The sequence below is a fragment of the Coloeus monedula genome, assembly GCF_965178545.1.
Source record: "Coloeus monedula genome assembly, chromosome: 4".
NCBI lineage: Eukaryota > Metazoa > Chordata > Aves > Passeriformes > Corvidae > Coloeus > Coloeus monedula.
Genome location: NC_138784.1, coordinates 67,508,242 through 67,528,976, shown reverse-complemented (window position 1 = coordinate 67,528,976; position 20,735 = coordinate 67,508,242). Strand labels below are relative to the sequence as shown.

Here is a 20,735-nt window from a genome sequence, read left to right as displayed (position 1 = left end):
TCCCATATCAGGTCAGTGCATTTCTTGACAAAATCAGTGTCAGAAAACTATTCTTATGCATTTCACAGATTTCATACTGTTTTCACTGAATTTAGAGGCAGTATTTTCAGTAAACTGAGTGAAGAAAGTGCTGGGATTAAAACCCACAATGCCATCATCCTAAAAATACAAACCCAGGTAAATATTGTGTGTACACTGAAAATCTGTAGTTTGACATGTTTCAAAGACAAGGACATAATTTCCAGCTCTTTTTTTTTCAATTTCCATTAATTCATTCATTTTTTTGCCCATCTGCAGCTATTGTTCTAAGTACTTTTTCCTTTTCAGAAAATAACCAGGAGCAAAATAATTTGCATCCCTCCCCATCTCATATTTTGAGCATAAAGATTATGATGTAAAAATTCAGAGACAAACCTCCTGGAGAACTGGTTAAATTTGAAAATTGCTCTCAGGTGTTTTGTGTCTCTTTCTTACTCAAAGATTATATGATTAGCATTTTAATGTCCCACAACTTCTCGTCCAGTTCCCTAGGAGGATATGAAAATGAAGCCATGAAAGCTAAGCTGTTTGGTATTTATTATGACCACTCTGATTGTATTTCAGAGCTCTGGGATTTAAACAGGACGTCAGTCTTTCGTAGCCCGTTTGGATATCTTGGACTTCATATAATGCTGCTGGATGAGTATCAAGAGCGACTGTTCGTGGGAGGAAGAGACCTCTTGTATTCCCTCAGTTTGGATCGAATCAGTGACAACTACCGAGAGGTGGAGTAAAAAGTTATATATATATTTTTATATATATTAGACACTTCATGTCATAACATGTAGCACAGGATATCAGAACTTGCATGAATGAAGTAATGGAGTTTTTGTAGGTGTTTTGTGCATGAACTTTAAAGCCATGTTTATATTAAGAAAAATACACTAATTACCATTTTTTCCCCCCTCTTCATCCATAAAGGCTCACTCTGGGTGAAGAGACTTGGAGGTCGTATAGCTATTTCTCACTGAATTTCAGCATAGTCACAGATGTTTAGAGCATCTCACACTCGTAGACATCTGATTTCTGCATCTCCACTATATTATTGAGGACTAAAATCTCTCTGGTATTTTGGGGAAGTTTCAGAAGAGAAAATATTAAGGAAAAAAATCAGCATGTAAACTATAAGAACCTTACAACAGCAGCATAAACCTTGCAGCTATTTTTCCTAGTCTTCTTAGAAACTGAATTTTGCATTGGTTTGAGCCAGATGTGCTATTAAGTAATGACTGAAAGTGCCATGTGAAGGCTGAGCCATGGTATCAGAGAGAAAGGTGGGTTAAGTCATAATCCTACCAGAGAACTCAGTACATTTTAGAAACCATACATGATTGGCAAACTGACAACTGGAGAGGCTGGAGTTTGAGCTGATGTGAGCCTTGGATTCCTTACTCACTTCTGCACTTGGAAGCTAGAACTGGAAACATACAGTTGTAAGGGAAGCTGACAGGAGCATTGTTCCTGCCTCAACCATTTTGACTGCAGATAAATGATCTCTTGAAATATTTCAGTGTTTTCATTATCTACTTTTTAAAATTTTTCCAATGGGTTTTGATATGTTTTCATTTTTTTGCAAATTAATAAATGGAATGAAAAGCAAGTAAAATAAAATAAAGTCCTTTTGGAGAAATATTGTTGTTGATGCCCATACTTCACTGACCACTGATGTCTCAAAATCTTTTCTTTCTTCCGCCTTGCTAAAAGTGAATATCATTATTCTCATGTCAACACCCTGGCCACCTTTACCATAAGCCTTCTTTCTTATCTCCAAGCACAATTAGCATGTTCCACTACTATGAACAGATAAAATATACTTTATTCTTTTTATAAACATTTGGGTATGTCGGTTCTAGATAAGAGGACATGAATGTACTCAGAGAGGGTATTTGAGAATTTATCTATATTAAAAAAAAATCAAAACAAAACAGAATTTGACTCCTCAGGGAGCAAATTTACATACTGAGATTTGTTCCTCAACAGTCAGATATGAGTTAACTCCTTTTCACTTTGATACAAATTATTAATATCCTGTGACAAGATATCAGAGCTCAGGGAAATGAAAACATTTAGATAGCATTTGTTTCTATAAAATAAGCTTTTTCCCGCCTCTCTTCTTCCCCATTTGGCAGTAAATCTGTGAGGAAAGGGTTACTTTGATACAAATTACTTTTGTATTTCACTTTTCACTTTGATACAAATTATTAATATCCTGTGACAAGATATTAGAGCTCAGGGAAATGAAAACATTTAGATAGCATTTGTTTCTATAAAATAAGCTTTTTCCCACCTCTCTTCTTCCCCATTTGGCAGTAAATCTGTGAGGAAAGATGGCAGGATAGAGCACTTCATGCTTCTGTCCAACTACTATCATCCCATCTGGACACACTCAAAGTTCATTGCTCCCTTTCTTGTTTTTAAGTGGAATATCAGCCATTTACTCTGAAACTATATTCTCTGTCTGGAGACCTGTATAGAGAGTATGGCAAACTGGTGAAAACTCTTCTTGCGTTTTTTTTTTTATGCAAAAGATGAGAAACTGGAATAAATGAAGCTTCTCCTGGTATGTTTAGAAACACGATCTCACTGGGACCTAGCTCCCTTGAATACAAATGTCATGAGCTTTCTCTCTTTTTCTCGGTGTTCACTAGCGCAGATCTCATTCAGGGATAGTTAAGGAAAGTGTGATCATCCTACAGCACTTCCAGCAAAAGTGTGGAATGAGACATTTCTGTTACAGGAAAGCTTAATTGCTGAGATACATTAGAGAAAGTTCCTGGAGTTGAGAGACTAGTTGATTAATTATTACCAAAGTTCTTAATTAAGCTATCTTTAACTGTGTGTTGGTTAGTCTTTGACCTTTGCTTTTAGACTGAAGAGTTTAGCTTAATTAATCTAAACTAGAAGTTGCAGTCCAGTGAAAGCATATGAGTTCAGGCAAATTCCTGGGTTTTATTATCGCTCTGGTAACCAGGATGACTCACTAGCTGCAAAAGAGAGGTTTTGTGAAATTTTGGGCAGATTCATATTGATCTTCATCCTCTGTGTCCCAGAAAACAGTTTATGTCTTTTAATTCAGTCATCCCTTTCTCAACAATTTGGAATATTAGTATGCCTTCTAAAATCCAAACTGAAATCCATTTCCAGTTGGAGACTTTATGCCTTTTTCTGTAAAATGACCAGATAATTCAGTCCTAGCCAGCATATTAGAAGTTATCCCAAAGAAAAACAACTAAATGCTCAGTGGACATAAAATGCTTTTGCATAGAGACCTGTTGACTGCCAAAGTAATCCAACATTTCCAAAACACTTACCTTGTGATGCATATGAGGTATGCCTCCTATAAATCTGTATTTAATAGACTACGTATTTTCTTCTGGTTCAATTCTTTTCAGCTTTTAAATACAATGCAACACTATGAAGGGTAGATTATAGCTTTTTCATGTAAGCTAATGGCTGTTTATATATATCTCTACCATATTATTTAAAGCACATTTTATCCTAACCAATTTTCATATAGAATAAAAAAAGACCTAAAAAAAAGGGGGAGAAAACCTTCAGGGAAGAATACTACTGCTTTCATTCTTGCATTGGTGGGGAAATCCAGACATCTGGGTTGAGCTCTCAACTGTGGCACAAACCTTCCACGTCATCTTGGACAGCGACCGACTCTCACTTCTCTGTGTGTCAAATTATGTTTCTTTTGCCTACATTGCTCTTTGTATCTCTCATTTAACACATGCAGAATGGATTATACTCTTTCTTAGAGTATTTAACACATACTGCTATAAGTTTTTGAAAAGGTTACTTAAATGTCATTTCTATGTGAAGACTGCCCTAACACTAAGAGCAGCAAGACTGAGGGAGAATATGAAATGTGGATATCAGTGTTTACAGGGAATTAGAGCCATATAAGCACTTAAAACCTTGTGTAAAGCCAAAGTTTTGTAGGCACATTCCACTTAACCTTTGCTTCCCCTAAGACCTCATTCCCTTTGACACCATCTTTGGAATAAAACCTTCCACATATTTGAAATTTGATCCAAAGCCTGTAGTGATCTAACAGAGTGATAGAGAACTTTTTTTGGTATCTGGTGCCAAATTTGTTTTTAAAAACATTGCAGTTCATTGTAATTGGTGACAGTAAGGATCTTTGTTAACAGCAAACTTGAATCAGTGCCAGTGACTCATCACCACTGGTCCCCCTGCATAGAGAAGGGGGACCTTCGGTCCTACTTTTCATCCTGTGTTGGAGTGAAAATAAACTGCTCTTCCTATTTGCCCACAAATTCCTTGCAGATAGCTCTGCTTCAAAGCCCTTATGAAGGTCTGAGTCTGAAAAGAAAGCTTCCCACTTCTGTAAATGGGCTTGTGCAGGCAGATTGCAATTTTGCTGTTTCTCACCTAGTGTGAGACGGCTCCAGATTTGGTTTTATATCTCTGCTGTAATAAACTGTAGAGACCTCATCATATATCTTGCCTCTTGTAAAGCTCTACTTCCACTCCAGAGCTGGCTGAACACAAGTCTGCAACAGCAGGGCTTACTTATGTCTTCTCTGAATACTGTGTAGGAATGTGCACAAATGTAAACTGAAATAAGAAGCACAGAATTTAGTGAGTTTGGTTATCCATTGGAGTAACATTCCAAGAGGGAAGGTGGCTATGTATTTGTTGATAAATATATATAATATCCAGTCATCAGCAGATATTTTTAAAGAATTTGTGCTTCAGCCAAACACAAGTTATCGGTTAATTAAGCATTATTTATTGATTTAAACTGGGGACAGGGTGGCTGAATTGCTTAATTGCTCTGTCATACACTAGAGTTCAGACTAGATCACACAGTAGCCTATTTTGGCCTGAAGTGCTACAAAGCTCATATGATTTCTTTAAATTAATTTTCAGTAGAGATACCATCCTGTTTTTTAAGGTTAGTGGCTGAATAAAGAGGATGTCTGGAGAAACTAATTATCATTCCAGATCCAATTAAAGTTTCCCCCATATCTGTACTACCTTGCAACTCCATTTTTCCCCATGACGAGTATATTTAAAAATATCTTTTACCTGTCTTTTAAATACAGTGCTAAAGTTACATCATCCAGGTCTCAAGGATGAGAATACTATTATGCAAGATGAGAAAACATCAGTAAACAAGCAATTTAAAAATTTAATTACAGTAACCTGAAGGGGTAAAAATTTTGAAAAAGTATGTATAAGCCAATAGATATGTCAAGCCTTCAGCCCAGTGAAATGTATGCTATTACAGCTTAAATACCCAGGAAGATTTCCCAAAAATTCTTATTGATAGCTTGCCAAACCATTGTAATCCTGGCAGAGAATCAATTAAAAATTAAGTCTGGTAACTGTCACATGTCTAAAGCATAAACATCAGGAAAAGTAATACATGGCAGGTTCAAGACTATCATTGCAGCTGATTAATATTTGGATTTTCAAGCAGTGCAAACACATCCTATGTCATGCTAATTTGGAATTTGCTATGATAGCAAAATCTGACATGCAGAGATTTTTTTTAGTCTCAATTATAAAATACTCTTGAAGAGATTAAAATCTTAATGCTTATTTATGTTAAAACTCAGAAGCCTCACAAGAGTTTTGAGTCTCAAAAAGTAATTTGTGGATAGAAAACCTTCTTCAGGAGATATATATCTATTACTGGAGTTATAATTCAGACCCATGTACTTCAGGCAACTAACATGGACTTGCCTTAGAAGTAGGTAATTTGCTATGAGCATCTAAGGTAGATTCCTATGCTGCAGCACAGCCTCTGAATCTGCCCTTCTACTCTCTTTTGAGAGCCCAGCTGGAGTACTATGTCCAGCTTTGGGTTCCCCTGTGTAAGAAAGATGGGAACCTGATGGAGCAGGTCCAGAAGAGGGCCACAAAAGTAGTCAGAGGGTTGGAACAGCTCTCCTATGAAGACAGGCTGGGAAAATTGGGGTTCAGCCTGCAGAAGAGAAAGCTCTAGGGAAACCTTATGCTGGCATTTCAATTTGTAAAGGGGCCTTATAAGAAAGACAGAGAGTTTTATCAGGACATGTTGTGACAGGAAAAGAGACAGAGGTTTTAAAATGAGAGTGTAGATTTAGGGTAAATACTAGGAAGACCTTCTTAACTATGAGAGCGGTGAGACCCTGGAACAGGTTGCCCATAGAAGCTGTGAATGCTCCATCCATGGAACTGGTCAAGGTCAGGCTGGATGGGGCTTTGAGAAACATTAGCTAGTGAAAGATGACCCTGACTATTGGTTAGTTACCAATAGCTGCTGGTTACCAATAGCTGCTGGTTACACTAGTTGGTCTTTAAGGGTCCCTTCCTACCCAAACCATTCTGCAACTCTATGATTTATTCTATTATTCTGTGCCAAGAACCAAATTCACGTAGCTCTACTGCAGCTGCTTTCTGACATCCCAGAAATAGCAGGAGCACTGGGTTACCTCTTTGGCTTTTTTCTCTTAATTCTGTATATGTATTTAATTCAGTATATCTTAAGTGGAAAATGTATATACAAAGTATTTTCAATAGCACTGGGACTAAGTCTCCAAATACAAAAATAATCAGCTACATGTGGTGTATTTAATATCAGGTTACAGAGTGAAGTGTTTTATTCCCTCTGTGGTTTCTCTGTTCCTAACAACCACCTACACCTGGTGTGGGCAATAGCTCTCATTTTAACCTACTAGTTAGAACATGTCCTGGGGAAGTGAAAGCTGTAGCTTCACACTTTTAGCCTCGAGAGATCCTGGAGATCTCATAACTTCGAGGTTTTTGGGTTAAGGACAAGCTTAACCCAAGATTCATTCAATTCCTGACCATTGACTAAAATAAGTTACTGTGAACCCTGAGTTATGCAGTGAATGAAGCAGGAATGGTCTGACCAGGATGGCTAGATGACTGCCCTTATGGGAGTTCAGCAGAGTTCAGGTACCTTTCCAGACTGTACAGCAGCAATGCAGAGACTAGATGAGAGTTTTGATCATTCATAGATGATTATAAAACCATCTGACTGAAAACAGATGTTCTGATTAACCTGGATTTAAATGGTGTGAGTCCAACACACTACCAGGGTACTACTGACTCATGCTCAGCTTGCCACTGACCAGGACCCCCCGGTCCCTGTCTGCAACTGTTCTCCAGCCTCTCATGCCCTGATCTATACACACTGTCCCAGAATCCAGCACTTGCCCTTGTTAAACTTGATACAGCTGGTGATTGTCCAGCCCCCTGATTTATCCTGGTCTCTCTGCAGGGCCTCTCTGCCCTCCAGAGAGTCAGCAGCTCCTCCCAGCTTAGTGTCATTGGCAAATTTACTCAGTATTCCTTTGAGATCCACGTCCAAGTCGTTAATGAAGACACTGAAGAGAACTGAGCCTTTTTCTTAAAAGCCCTAGGCATCTAGGAGTCATAATTTATCCCCACTTTTCTTGCAATTAACTTTTCTAATAATTTATCCACAGATTTTCTGAGACTTGAATTATTTCAAGAAAACTAAGATAGTTCAATTAACCAAAAAAAAAAAAAAAGGAAGAAAAAAGCCTAGCAGATAAACTTAATTTTAAAATGTTTTCCAGACAAAAAAAAAAAAAAAAAAATTGTGATTGGATTATTTACAAAAATGCCTTGATGATGACATCAGTTTTTTGATATTTACTTGGTTTCAGCCAAGCCTGATATCACTGTCATGAACATGTTTTTGTTTTCACTTTTAAATGTCCTAAGAAATTAAGTAATCATTCCAGTGTGCTCAGTCATTGTTTAATATTGTTTTCATCCAAACAAATCACACATCTGGAATGAAACATAAACGTTGTATAGTAGGTAGCTGAAAAAAACCTCACTTGTGTAATTTGGCTTCATGTCTAGGAACTGACTGTGAAGAGCTGATCCTACTCCCATGAGGGTGGTTGCTGACCCTTATTAGCTTCACTGCAAATCATTTGCTTTCCTAAGTGTTACTTAAAGCAGGAAATCACTAGTTAAAAATTAATAACTATGTTGAAAATCCCTGACAATTTAGCATAGATGTTTCTACTGAATTTATATAAAATATTCCTTACATTATCTTCCTTTAAATTCTGTTGATTACTAATCAGTTTGATGAGCTACCCTAATCAAGACAGTTCTGTTCAAACAAAGGAGAGACTGAAGGTCTTTTCTCCTGGGGAGAAAGGCTCAGGGGGAACTCCTCACAGTGTTGCAGTACTTGAGTATTTAAATGGCATCTCAAAGAGGACAGAGGCTCTCCCCTCACAAGCAGCCAGGGACATGGTGAAGTTTCTGTCTCTGGAGGCTCTAAAGATGTGTAGGACAGAGTGATAATCTCATCTAGGCTCCCATTCCCACCTAGGGCTGGACCAGATGGTCTTCTGAGGTACCTTCCAACCTGGACTGTTCTATGATTTTGTACTTCTGTTCTGAGAATCTCTCACATGAGAAATAGTGGAAAAACTGAAGACTGCCAATTAAATTATTTTCTTGGTTTTTTTCCTCAGATCCATTGGCCTAGTACACCTCTGCAGACAGAAGAATGCATAATTAAAGGAAGAGATGCTGTAAGTATCACTAATTACAGAGCAAATATAAGTTAATTATACCAGTCGCTGGTACAAAACAAGGATTCAGGCATCCTTAACTTGAGAGAGATTAAAGCACAGATCTAAATTTAAGTGTTGCAGGTTAAAAACATGTGACTGCTGTGAACACACTAAATTATTAATTTAATTGCTCTTTAAACCAGTTTGTAAACAGGCAATGAATACTTTTGATCATCTGAACTTTCTTTTCATTCTTTTTCTGGTGCTGTCAAAGAACATACCTTAATAATTCACCTTTTCCATTTCTATTTCCTCTTCTTTTTGTCCACATGGATTATCTTGTCCATTTTCACATTCTCTAGAATACATTCAGAAAAGCAGTTGCATTATTAGTAATTATAAAATACATTGTCATATATACTGTCCTATAGCTTTTGTGTTACATTAATAAAAACACTCTGTTTTAATGAACCTCAGAACTGTTCTGTTCTTGTGATTCAGTGCCCTGACTGTAATCAGTTCCTGGGAAAAGACCTGAAAGCTCACTGACACACAGCAGCTGATATCATTGGCAGCACAGGATGAAAGTTCTTCTGGATGGGAGGTCTCTTTAGTTTTGCAGTGCACCAAGCTCATTATCTGCACCTCATAAACACACAGCAAGTACAACACCTAATAAATCCCACAGCTGAGAGCTCACACTGAACCAAAGGATCTGAAAATTATGATAGTTTTACAGCAACAGTGACAGGAATGTAGGACATGGAAGGGCACATACAAGCTTTTCCCACAAACCCAGCAAAGAGCAGCCTTGATGATAACCACAGTATATTCCAAATAAGATAAGGAAGTTATAAAGATTTCTTCTGAAGTAAAAACTTGAGAACTGTCCACATTAAGGGACTGGAAGCAGATTGGAAAGTAGTAGTAATAATAATAATAATAATAGTAATGACAATAAAACCCCACCTCTTTAAACTCACCTGGCTTAGAACTGATCCTTTCTGAAGATTCTTAAGAGTTCATTGCAGTTTTTCGGGTTAATTTTGTATGCTTGATAATTTTAGATGGCTTTGTTTGAAAATGGCAGTGGCTAAACTTTATGGTCATATTAAATGAACCCCAAACCTAAATTATTTGGCCTTTATTTAATAGTACCTTTCAGCATAAGCTGTTATTAGTTAAAGATGTACAAACTTTCCTTCACCACTACATATTTTCTGATACTCTGACAATATTTTTTTGGTTAAATTAATACAGAAATAGGTACTGTTGTTTCAAAGCAAAGATAGCCCCCTCAGACTCATCTTTCCCTAAAACTCAAAACCTTTTTGCAATCCAGTTTGTTACTATAAGTCCTGAAATTTGCATTGTATGAATGTGATCATTTAAAGAACTTCATGTGTTTCCCACATTTCTCTGCATCATGAAGGTTTGGTGTAACTACTATTTTTATAGAAAAACCAGAACTTTTAAATAATCACAAGATTCCAGAAGCGGACTATTTAAAAAAAAATACATTAAAATTTTAAAAGCTGGAGATATTGCAATACTAAACAATATTCTGATCCTCACATGAGACTTAATTATGGATGGACTATGTGGATGAGTAACACTAATTAATATCAGGGAAACCTTAGTAATTTTCATCAGTATGCTCAGTATCAGTAAGATAAATTGCTCAGCCTGAAAGGAATCTAAATTAGAATCAAAAACTATCCTTCTAATTTTCTTTTCACCTTCATTCTTTGAAGCCATAAACCAATATTGACTTAATAGCACAATGCCTTAAAATCAGCCCTTTGTCAATTTTAGGTTCTTAATGCTACTTTTCACACTACAAACTCACTGAAAAATATTGCTCTATTTCAAACTTTGTTTGCTTATTTCTATGCTATTTCTTTTTTTATTTTCCTTTGCAAAAGATCTGTTATTCAAGGCATAATTATTAAGTAGAACTGATAATATTGTAATAAGCTTCTCAGCATTGAAATACTTCAGGTGTACCCTGCTGCCTCTTTCTAGATAACAGAAGAGACTACTTTTATGAGCTTGTATAACCTTAAAAGTTATCAGTTCATGTTGTAGCAGTAAAACTGCAAGTATTGTAGTCATAAACAGTTTCAGAGCTTGTAACAGTCTTCATAGGACAGTTAAAAAAGGCTTGTCTTAACAACACATGCATACTCTTAAAATAAGGCTATGCTTTTCTGATTCGAGTGAAGCCAAGGAAAAAAAATCCTTCAGCTGTCATCCTGTGTGCCAGGAATCCCACCTGCTAGCCTGTGGTGTGAGAGCTTTCAATTACTCTGAATTACTTTATCAGAATTGGAAATCGTTCAGATAAAGAAATCAGATTCTGTAGAGATGACTAACTCCTCCACACTGAGAAGTTTCGGATGAATAAAATTCCACAGATCTGTTAATGTATCTATGGAGCATCCTAAAGACAACCCTTATATTTAATTAATTGATATAGTGTAAAGAAGTCTTATTTCAAAGTCCCCTTGGATGATGTATCTCCTCCCTGCTCTGTGTACAGTACATTATTAGTAGGGTTAGCAGCAATGCCTTGTTGCCTGACACTTCCCAGAACAGCACCTTTTGTCATCTGTTTATAAATGATCAAGTCTAGCCATTTGGAATTAGTTTTTTTCTATATTTGGTATTTTCCTCATCCTAGGGTTTTTTTGCAGAATTTTTCAGGCATTCCTACAAAGGCATGCAGGAGGAAAAAAAGTGCAGATTTTTCCCATTTAAAAAAATCTTAAATTCCTAAAATGATTTTGGCACAAAGATCAAGAGCTGAAGGCATATGCGGATAAAAAAGGAAATAAAGGAGTAAAGAACAGACCACCACTGAGAGGAAACAGAGGGAGTAAGTCAGGAAGGTCAGGAAGGTCATTCTTGGAGGAGAGGGAGAATCAGGAAGAGCACCACTGCCCATCTATTCAAAACCTGCATGGCATCATAAAATTCCTATGGAATATCACTTTGCTACCACCAGTCAGCAAATATTTGGGAAATGAACATACAAATAGGACACCTCTGTCACTGAATGCTGATGCATGCATCACATCCTACTAATTTCAACCCATTCCTCTCTCAATTTGCCTGACTTAATATTTTTATTTGCTTAAAAAAAAAAAAAAAAAAGGAAAAAAAAAAAAAAGAAAAAAATTAGTTACAAATCAAGAAATTCCAAAAGTAAGATATTAAAAAATTGATTTTTCCTTTGTGTATACATAATATTTAATTACACAACAGGTTACCTCCTGTTGTTTAAATACATTTCTTACTTCTATGAATTAGCATGATTATCTTAAGGATGAACAGTTAAGGAGAATCAGGTAGCAAAGGAGATTTCTTTCCTTTTTTGTCTGCTGGAGCATTTGGAAGACTTGCACTGAATGATTTAAGGATTTGAAGAAAGAAGAAAGATGGTTTCTTAGTTTTGAACATAATGTAGATTTGCAAGTGTTGAATTCTGCCCATGGATCCTCTGCAGACTCCTCCTCTTTGACCTTAAGTTTTTGCAGCTGGTTAATAAGACCCAGGATTGTTCTCACACAAACATGGCAGTCCAATAATAAGAGTAGTCAACAGTGAAGAATAGGAAATTTTCCAAAAAGGAAATTCCTCCACTTTGTTTTACATGCTTCTTTTAGGATTGTATTAATTGCCTTCTGGAGATGTCTGGCCTACTTCACTGACTATTGAAAAAGCCTGTGAGAATTGCCTAAATTACATGTCTAAACTCTAGAACAGCTAAAGTTAGCTCAGATTAATTCCATTTTTCATGTCTTAAACCTGACATAACTCCTAAAGCTCAGTATTCTAAGTTACAGAAATGTTGAGCAATGAATTGAAATGTACAGTAATTTTGCTCCACACATAGAAACCATTGCAAAATATAAAATACTCTCTAAAACCAAATTGCAGGAGTCCCAAAATCAATGGATACTTTTATCTCACTGTCTCCATTTCTAGTTTAGCACAGTAATAATGACACCATATCTCAAAGGGATGCTTGAAAATGTTTTAATTGTAATATTTATGAAGCTGCAAATACACTAATGAGTCCCAAAGTGTTGCCCTGGGGGAAATTAATATTTCTTCAAAGGAGTTTAAATAGTGGGAACAGACAAAGTATGTGTCTATACAATATAAAAAATATTGACTAGCTATTAATTATACAAGAAATTAATGGTGCAGTAAGAAAAAGGATATTTTTCTTGAGATAAAGTTTATTTAACTTGAGAGAGAACCCATTTGCTGACTATTCACATCTTATGCTCTGAATCTTACATCTAGTTTATCTAATAATACTTACTAAAAGATCTATTCAGATTTGCAGAATATCTCCATGATTAAAGAAGCACAAATGTGTGTTTTTATAACTAAGCAACTCCTAATTGGTTAAGTATCTAAAATAAAATATGATCAATTAGGGCTCTAAACTTCCTTTTTTAATGTAAAAATTCCCACCCATGAAACTGATGGCACAGAGTTAGTAATATGAAGTGAAATAGAATAGCACAGAGTTAGTAATATGAAGTGAAATAGAATAGAAAGATTCAATATAAGAACATCACCTAAGGGCACATAAGATACAAAAACTACCAAATAATTGAAAGCTAATATTTCCCTATGTTTATTTTTTATGTAAACTAGGATGAATGTGCAAATTATATCCGTGTCCTTCACCGATACAACAGGACTCATCTTCTGGCTTGTGGGACAGGAGCTTTTGATCCACTCTGTACTTTTATAAGAGCTGGACATCCATCAGAGGTAAGAAATTTGGTTTACAGTAGTGATTCTTTCAGTCTAGACTCCAGCAAAGCTTCTGTGGTTAAAAAAAAATATTTAAGTTCAGTTGCTCACAGTTCTCATATGAACCAAACAATAGATATTTTTCCTGAAGAAATGTAATGCTGGTCTAAAATTTAGTATGTGGTTAGAAAAAACTCACTAATATTTGAAAGTATATTCTGGAGAATTATGCAAAGAATCCAAAGACTTTTTCATCTGAGGCTTTTTGGTGTGCTTTTTACTAGATAAGCTGATATAGTAATTCTTAATAAAAATATTATTTTTTGGGGGAGGTTTTAGCTAAATCTGTAGGGGCTTTTTTTTTTTTTTTTTTTAATTAAATAATACATCATATATCAAAGTATGTGTTAGTTTGATGGGAGATGGAATCTCTTAACAAATCTTTGGTAAATTCGGCTTCTTTGTATTGGTCTTGTTCAGCAAGTGTATGTATGCTCCTTAATGGTGCTTATAGCTGAGTGAAACAGTACTGCAGAGACCAATAAATGGAACATATAATCAATATTGTGAATATATTTCTTATGCAAAAATAAAAATTGTCTAGACTTTTCAGAAATTGGGAACCTTTCTGTCTCAGCTATATCAGAACAGGTTAAATGACTCAGCAGAAGTACCAACCTCTTATTTTAAATTAGCATGTAAGACTCTTTGGGCATTAAACCTAGGCTGCTGAAGGCACATGTGATGACAGCTTTAGCAATTGGACCAGGGATTCTTGGAAATGCACTTTTTGAGGTAGGACTTCATAGATGGAGGTGATGTATAGGCCAAAGATATGATTGCTTTTTACTGGCAGGTGTCAGCAAGGGTTGCTGGTCAATGGTCTCATTTAGTTGGTTCACATGATGTCTCCTGGTAGAGCCGAGCACTTCTCATGGAGCTGATGCTAAAGCACCATCCAAGAGGATTCTTGCCTTCTCCTATGGCCTGGAGCTCTTGGCTTGAATAAATATTAATGTCAGATATGAAGTATTTAAAGTGTACTCATATAAATCAACTAAGGGATTTGCTTCAGCCAAATGTTTTTGATTAATCTTTTCTGAGTAACAAGGCATTGTTTTGAAACTAGAAACAAACATCACCAGAAGCAGCCTCCAAGGATCCAATCCATGCTGTGCACCTCCAGCTGCTGTCAAAATAAGCATCTCAAAGTTAGGACTCCAGCACAGCACTTAGATTCAGAGTTGTATGCATCACAGAAACACACTCTCTTCTGAAATTAAGGAAGGAACTAGATAATAATCAGCTGGTTAATAAGACCCAGGATTGTTCTCACACAAATATGGCAGTCCAGTAAAAAGAGTAGTCAACATTGAAGAAGAGGAAATTTTCCAAAAAGGAATTTCCTCCTTAAAATAAGGCAAATTTGCATGTCTTCTTTGCTCCTCTCACAAACCTCCTGTTAGGCTTCCTGGTACAGTTTGAAGGAAGCAATAGCTGCTTATTTAGGAACACTATTTTAGAAAGCATAAACAACAGACTAATAAAAATAGAAACCAACCAAACAAAAAATGAGAAGCAAGACATTTGTAAGACTGTGTGGCCCATTATCATCCCCTTATCTATCACTGTCCTTCCTCCCCTTATTTTTGTTTATTATTCTCCCTTGTCACACTGAGGTTCTAAAATCTTACCCACACTGAAATCATGGGAAAATTTCCTCTTTTTTTGGCTGTGTAGACCAACAGGAAATTTATTTGCTACACTAATAAGTGGCTATACTATTTCCTGTTATCTGAAAAGCTGACCATCAGGATTAAAAAACATAGGTGCCCTTTATACAGCTGGTTAAAAATAACACATGGTATGTGGTTGAGTGGGCAAATTGTAATCTTGCTTTCTTTGAGTGATAAAGACATGGTGTAACTGCAGGAAGTGAAAGGACAAGATCCTTCAGAAAACTGCAGTTCAGTCTCTGCTGATTTATCTGGTCAGAGCATCCTCTTCCAAAAACATCCAATTACTGTCCCCTATTTCTTCCACCTCATCTCTCTGGCCTTTTTCTCACTGTCTGACTGTCGTGGAATAGACAGTAGCAAATGAAACAGGATTTAAAATATATATATACTTTAATATAAATATATATATATAATAAAATATACACCTCTTTATACCTCAGCATGTCTAAGTAGAACAAGGTGTGTTTAAGGCTCATATACATTTGAAAAATGGCACTTCCCAGACATGTTGAGGTATAAAGTATGGGATGCAGGAAAGGTGGGAGCCCTTATGACAAACTTCTGTGTATCCAGATACATAACTAACACAGCCTATGAAGGCAGATGCACACTTCCATATGGAATTATGAATCAGCAGTATCAGCATTGAAAAATACTTGCTCTGTGGTCAGGGACCTTAACTAGAAGTTTCAGTAGTGCTCCTTGAGCTGATGGCAAAGGGAGGATGTGACCCTGTCAGTAAAAACTGCAGAGTTCTTAACTGATACAATTCTAACTGTATATAAATGTAAACTACAGATAATTTTAGAGAGGCATTAAGCACATGACAGAATAGCAGAACTGTTTCTTCTGCAGCATTGTCACTTCCCATTTATGAGCAGGCCAAAGAGAATCAACCTGTTGGAACTAAATATCCAGCTAAGGCTCCCGATCTTGGTGATCACTAGTCCCATGTTGCAGGGACATTTATTTTGTAGTTGGCTTGCAACTAAAGTTTACATAAAGTCATCAATTTCTGAATAGCCATTTGAACAGGGAAAATATCCTAAAGCCATGATCCCAAGCATACTATATGGCATCCTGATTTAGCATGGGTTTGTGAGGTGCAGTACAGTTTATGAAAAGGAACATTCTGCCTCCTGTATAAAATCTTACATGCTTACACAACCACAAATTCATCTTTTCATATCAAAACCAGTTTTGAGCTGTGTATTGCAGAACACTGAGCTCTTTTCAACAAACTGTGAAGCCAAAAGATTTCCAAATATAGGCAGAATTTGATTGCATATTGGCAGATCATTTTATCTTTGAACTGCCTTAAAACCAGAACCTCTACTGTTCTCTCTAAAAACACAGCAATAATGTCCATTCCCCAACCAGCCTGTGTAGAAAGTATTAATCTTGCTATGTAGTGATTGAAATGTGCTTTGAAATCTTTTGCAAGCACATTGTGCTATGATACATTACAGCTTTTTTTTTGTGCTTTCCATGGTTTATAGAAATTTAATTATACCATGCATTTTGTCTTAATATGCTGATCACATAAACCAACAAGAAATAAATATTGGTTTCATTTAATTCTACATCAAACTTGTGTTGTACCACCAGAGTATAACCAAATATATTTTTCTAAATCAAATTACTTATAAATTCTATTATACACTATATATCCATTTGAGAGATTAAATATATAATGGTTTACTGCAGTCTATTCCAATATTGGTTTAATTGATTTCACTTTGGAATTCCAGGCTGTTCACTTTAGTAAAGCTGTTGTCAGTTACTATCTTTCTAAAAATATGTAAGTATAGTCACTGACAGCAGCTTTTTATATTTTTCTCTGTTTTTAATTACTTTGACTCTGATCAATGTTGCTTTTCCAAATTTAAACATTTCAGAAAAATATCCAATGTTTTTCTGCCATTTGGAAATAAATTACAAATTAGGAAAAATAGGAGTGCTGACTTTTCAGACAGAACAACTACTGGTGTTTGCAACAGAACATATTACAAAGTCATGTCCAAGAAAACATAAGCAAGTTAAATGCCAGACAGTGAGTTCATTATTTCTGCCTTCATGAAATGATTCCAAATGTCAAAAAATCAGTGCAGGTAAGAAAAGACTGGGTTCTTCCTTTTTTTTTTTTTTTTTTTTTTTTTTTTTGTATTTTATCAAGAAATGAAGGGGAATTCATTAAAATAAGCACTATTTTTCATGAAGAAAGCGGGAGTCAGAGACCCTGCACCCCAAATTTCTCATGAGGAATTGCATATGCATCCTTCCCATGTACTCTGTGAGAGAAAATCTGAGAGAAGAGAGAGAGAAGAAGAGATGAAGTGCTGGAAAAAAATCTTATTTTGCTTTGATTCTCACCAAACTGACATTTGACTCTCTTACTGACTTTGATGCCAACAAGGCAGGGTGGGGCAGAGAAGGGGGGAAGCATCTGCATTAAGTAACTTCCTTTTGCTTTTATATAAACTTCTCCATTTTGGCAGCAGGTGAAAAGTGCTGAAAGAAGTGCTTTCTGTCTCAGTCTATGTTTCTCCACATCTAACTTCTAGTAAAAGAGTGCTCCAGTACTGTTCCATATAGCTCAAAACACCCTGGCTGAGTTTTAATGAACCTTCAACAAATCAAATGGTCTATCTGCAATCAGGTAATGATTTTATCTTTATGAGTTACCTATTCAGTGGAGCAACAGGTTGTAGGGCTGCTCTGGAGGCCTTCCAGTGATCCAAATTGCCTCATTCACTAACTCACAAAGCGCCTTTAACAAGTCCACATGGGAGTTTCACCAAGTACAGCAAAAAATTGCTCTGTCTCCCTTGGACCTGCAAAATGAGAAGAAATTCCAAAAGAAAACAACGTGCAGAAACAATATCCCAAGTTTATGCAAGCTATGTGGTGACAAGATAGAGATGATTCCTGGAGACGAAGGCATCTCTGCTTGACAAAACCTGTTGAGAGAATTAAATTTATGGGAAAGAACAATGCATGAAGAATTTTTCCTCCAGAACATGCTGTAAATTTTTAATATGTACATGGAGCTGGCAGAGTGCCATTTTCAGTGCCTCATTTAACTCAATAAATGGCCTACAGCTGTATTTCTCCACTTCAGAAGGCTGATGGACTAAGCCACCCTTTCCTCAAAATGCAGTGGTGGTTTTTGGGAGTCTCCCCTAGGTGTTCCTCATCTGATGAATTCTTTATTGTGCTATTTGCTCCTCAGTTAGCCAAGGGAGACTCTGCTTATCAGGGAATACCAGCTCTAAATTATACGTCTTTAGTCCTGTTAGAAAGGACTTGCCTTTAGTGAGCAGCAGGTGTGTTTGTTTGCTTGGAAGACAGTTTAGTCAAGTCGGAACATTTTCTTTCTAATCTACATTGCCTTTAATATTTTGTTGTGTGGGGAAGGACACTTCTATATGTCCTGTGATTCAATGCAAAACCAAGAAAAGGTTCAATTGTGCAATAAGCTTTCTGTTTATTCCTCTGCACCAACCAAATGTAGGCAACATGAGCTCCTCAGCTCTTGCTTTAACAAACTAAAGTGAATTCCCATGCAAGTCATGGGAGAATGTGCCAGCCATATCTCAGATTAACTTTGACATGACATGATTGTTCTGCTCTTGACCAACATTTGGTAATGTCATCATTCTTCCAGCTTTGTTGAGAAGCAAAATTGTAGACATATTTACATCTATTATTTTACAATAATAAAGTTGGTTCTGACATATTTTTGTAATCAAAACAAGCAATGAACTGCCAAGTTGCTCCCTCTCCATGCTTGTTCCTATTACTTCATCTCCACACACTGTTTTCAGAGGATTAAGTAGGAGAAACATCTGGTTTCACTGACCAAATCGAAGTGGGTGTTGGTCAGTTCTTCATTAGATAGAATGTGTGACAAATTCTTTCCCTGAAAATATTTGCTTAGAGACACAGTGTCCTTCTGCATGGGTGAAAAGCCACAATTTGGAGCACCATCCACTAAACAGATATGAAGTTCTGCCAAGCAGAATGTCATAAAATCTTTTACTAGAGGGGTTCATTTACATCCTCTGGTCTGAATGGCCACATCACTGACTGCCAAACTGTACCAAAACATCCAAACACCCCAGATTGCATTTAGATTAAAGCATTTCATGTTCTGGAAGTTGAATATGCATGCACATTTCAAGAGAGGTTAAAATAGTACCTAACTCAGACAGAAAATTAATTTGGTGAAGATAGCATGTATGCTCACAGCAAACAACAAAGGTGCTGTGCTGCAAAAGAGAAAGTGAGATAACACCACTATTTCTCTGTCCTAAATATTAGCTGTTCTAATATTTAATTACTTTTAGTGTTAGGAAATAGCCACTCATTCAAGGTTAAATTTTTCTAACTTCAGCTTCCGCCTTTTAACCTTGATATGCCTTTGATAGCAAAGTTGAAAAGTCTCCCATTATCTTTTCCACATCTTTTCCATGCGTAAGTACCCACGCACAAAGATCAAGCCGCCTCTTCACTCTTTTTGATAAGCTGAATAAATATAGCTCCTTAAACCTCCTATCACCAGGATTCTTCAATCTTATTTGTGTCCTTCCTGTGAACTCTCTGCAGTATTTTCAAATCTTCTGCAAGTCCAGACACCAGAATCACATGCTACCACAGTGTGTGTACAGGCAAGGTCACTGCCCTACCTCTGTTTGAGATTCCTCTTTCATGGACTCAAGTGCTGAGTTCTTGGCGTGGCATCTCAATGAGAAATCTCTTTTCAGTGATTTGCACTTGACCCAAAGTTCTTAGCTCAAGCACAAAGTTATCCCAGTTTACACACTTAGTTGAGGCACCTAATTATCAGTCTCATATAACAAGGTAAATGGAGAGATTCCTAGTGTTGCCTGTCAGTGTCAGCTTTAACAAGGCATCTGGGATATCCAAGATCCTAAATGAGGCACCTCAGTCTGATACGTGAAAGCAGTCTGAAAAAGGATCTGAACGTCCATCAGAATGGGTGTTCTGATGTACTTCAGATATAAACTCTGTTCCCTATTCCAAGATACAACACTTTGGATATGGCTGTATTAAAATCTACTTAGTAAGCTTCTGACCTTTAACTCAGTATTCCAAGCATTTCATCACCTGAGCTCTCATTAACCTTTTCTCTTCATTATTTTGTCCTCCTCAGTCCTTTTGTAAATAGTCCTTTTAATAGGAAAAAAATCATATGATTGTTTAAATCACTGCTAAATTAAAAATATATCTTAGTAGCAAACATAAAATTTATGGAAAGTGTCAGTAAAGGAGGATTCATCAATGATACCTCATAAGAACTGTACTTTTATTTATGTCAACTGTTTGTATTTCTTAATTCTACAATGCACATTGTTTATCAAATAGCTATGTACTAAGTGAAATGCTCTGGAGAAAGTCAAGTATTCTGCAACAGCACTGTTGCTCTTATCAGTCACTCTTACATGTTGCAACAGACAACATGTTTTCTTGACAGGGCTCTTCATCCATAAAATGAGGTGAATGACACTCATTACTTTTGAATATTGTCTAAATACGGCCATACGTGAAGTGTAAGTTCGATTTGGGAGATTGGTAGAGTATGTGATCTGCCATATGAAATGAATTTTCC

The 20,735-nt window shown here is 36.4% G+C and overlaps 1 protein-coding gene across 1 annotated transcript in view; it reads left to right on the top strand.

The window, feature by feature from the left end:
* The window catches only part of SEMA3E (semaphorin 3E), a gene marked incomplete at its 3' end in the record, with an annotated part of 131,532 nt that overhangs the window by 69,468 nt on the left and 41,329 nt on the right, over positions 1-20,735 (top strand). The window contains exons 3-5 of the mRNA XM_082280620.1: positions 604-764; positions 8,547-8,606; positions 13,263-13,382. Of these exons, the coding sequence (XP_082136746.1) occupies positions 604-764; positions 8,547-8,606; positions 13,263-13,382 (341 nt within the window). The remainder of the gene's footprint in view (positions 1-603; positions 765-8,546; positions 8,607-13,262; positions 13,383-20,735) is intronic.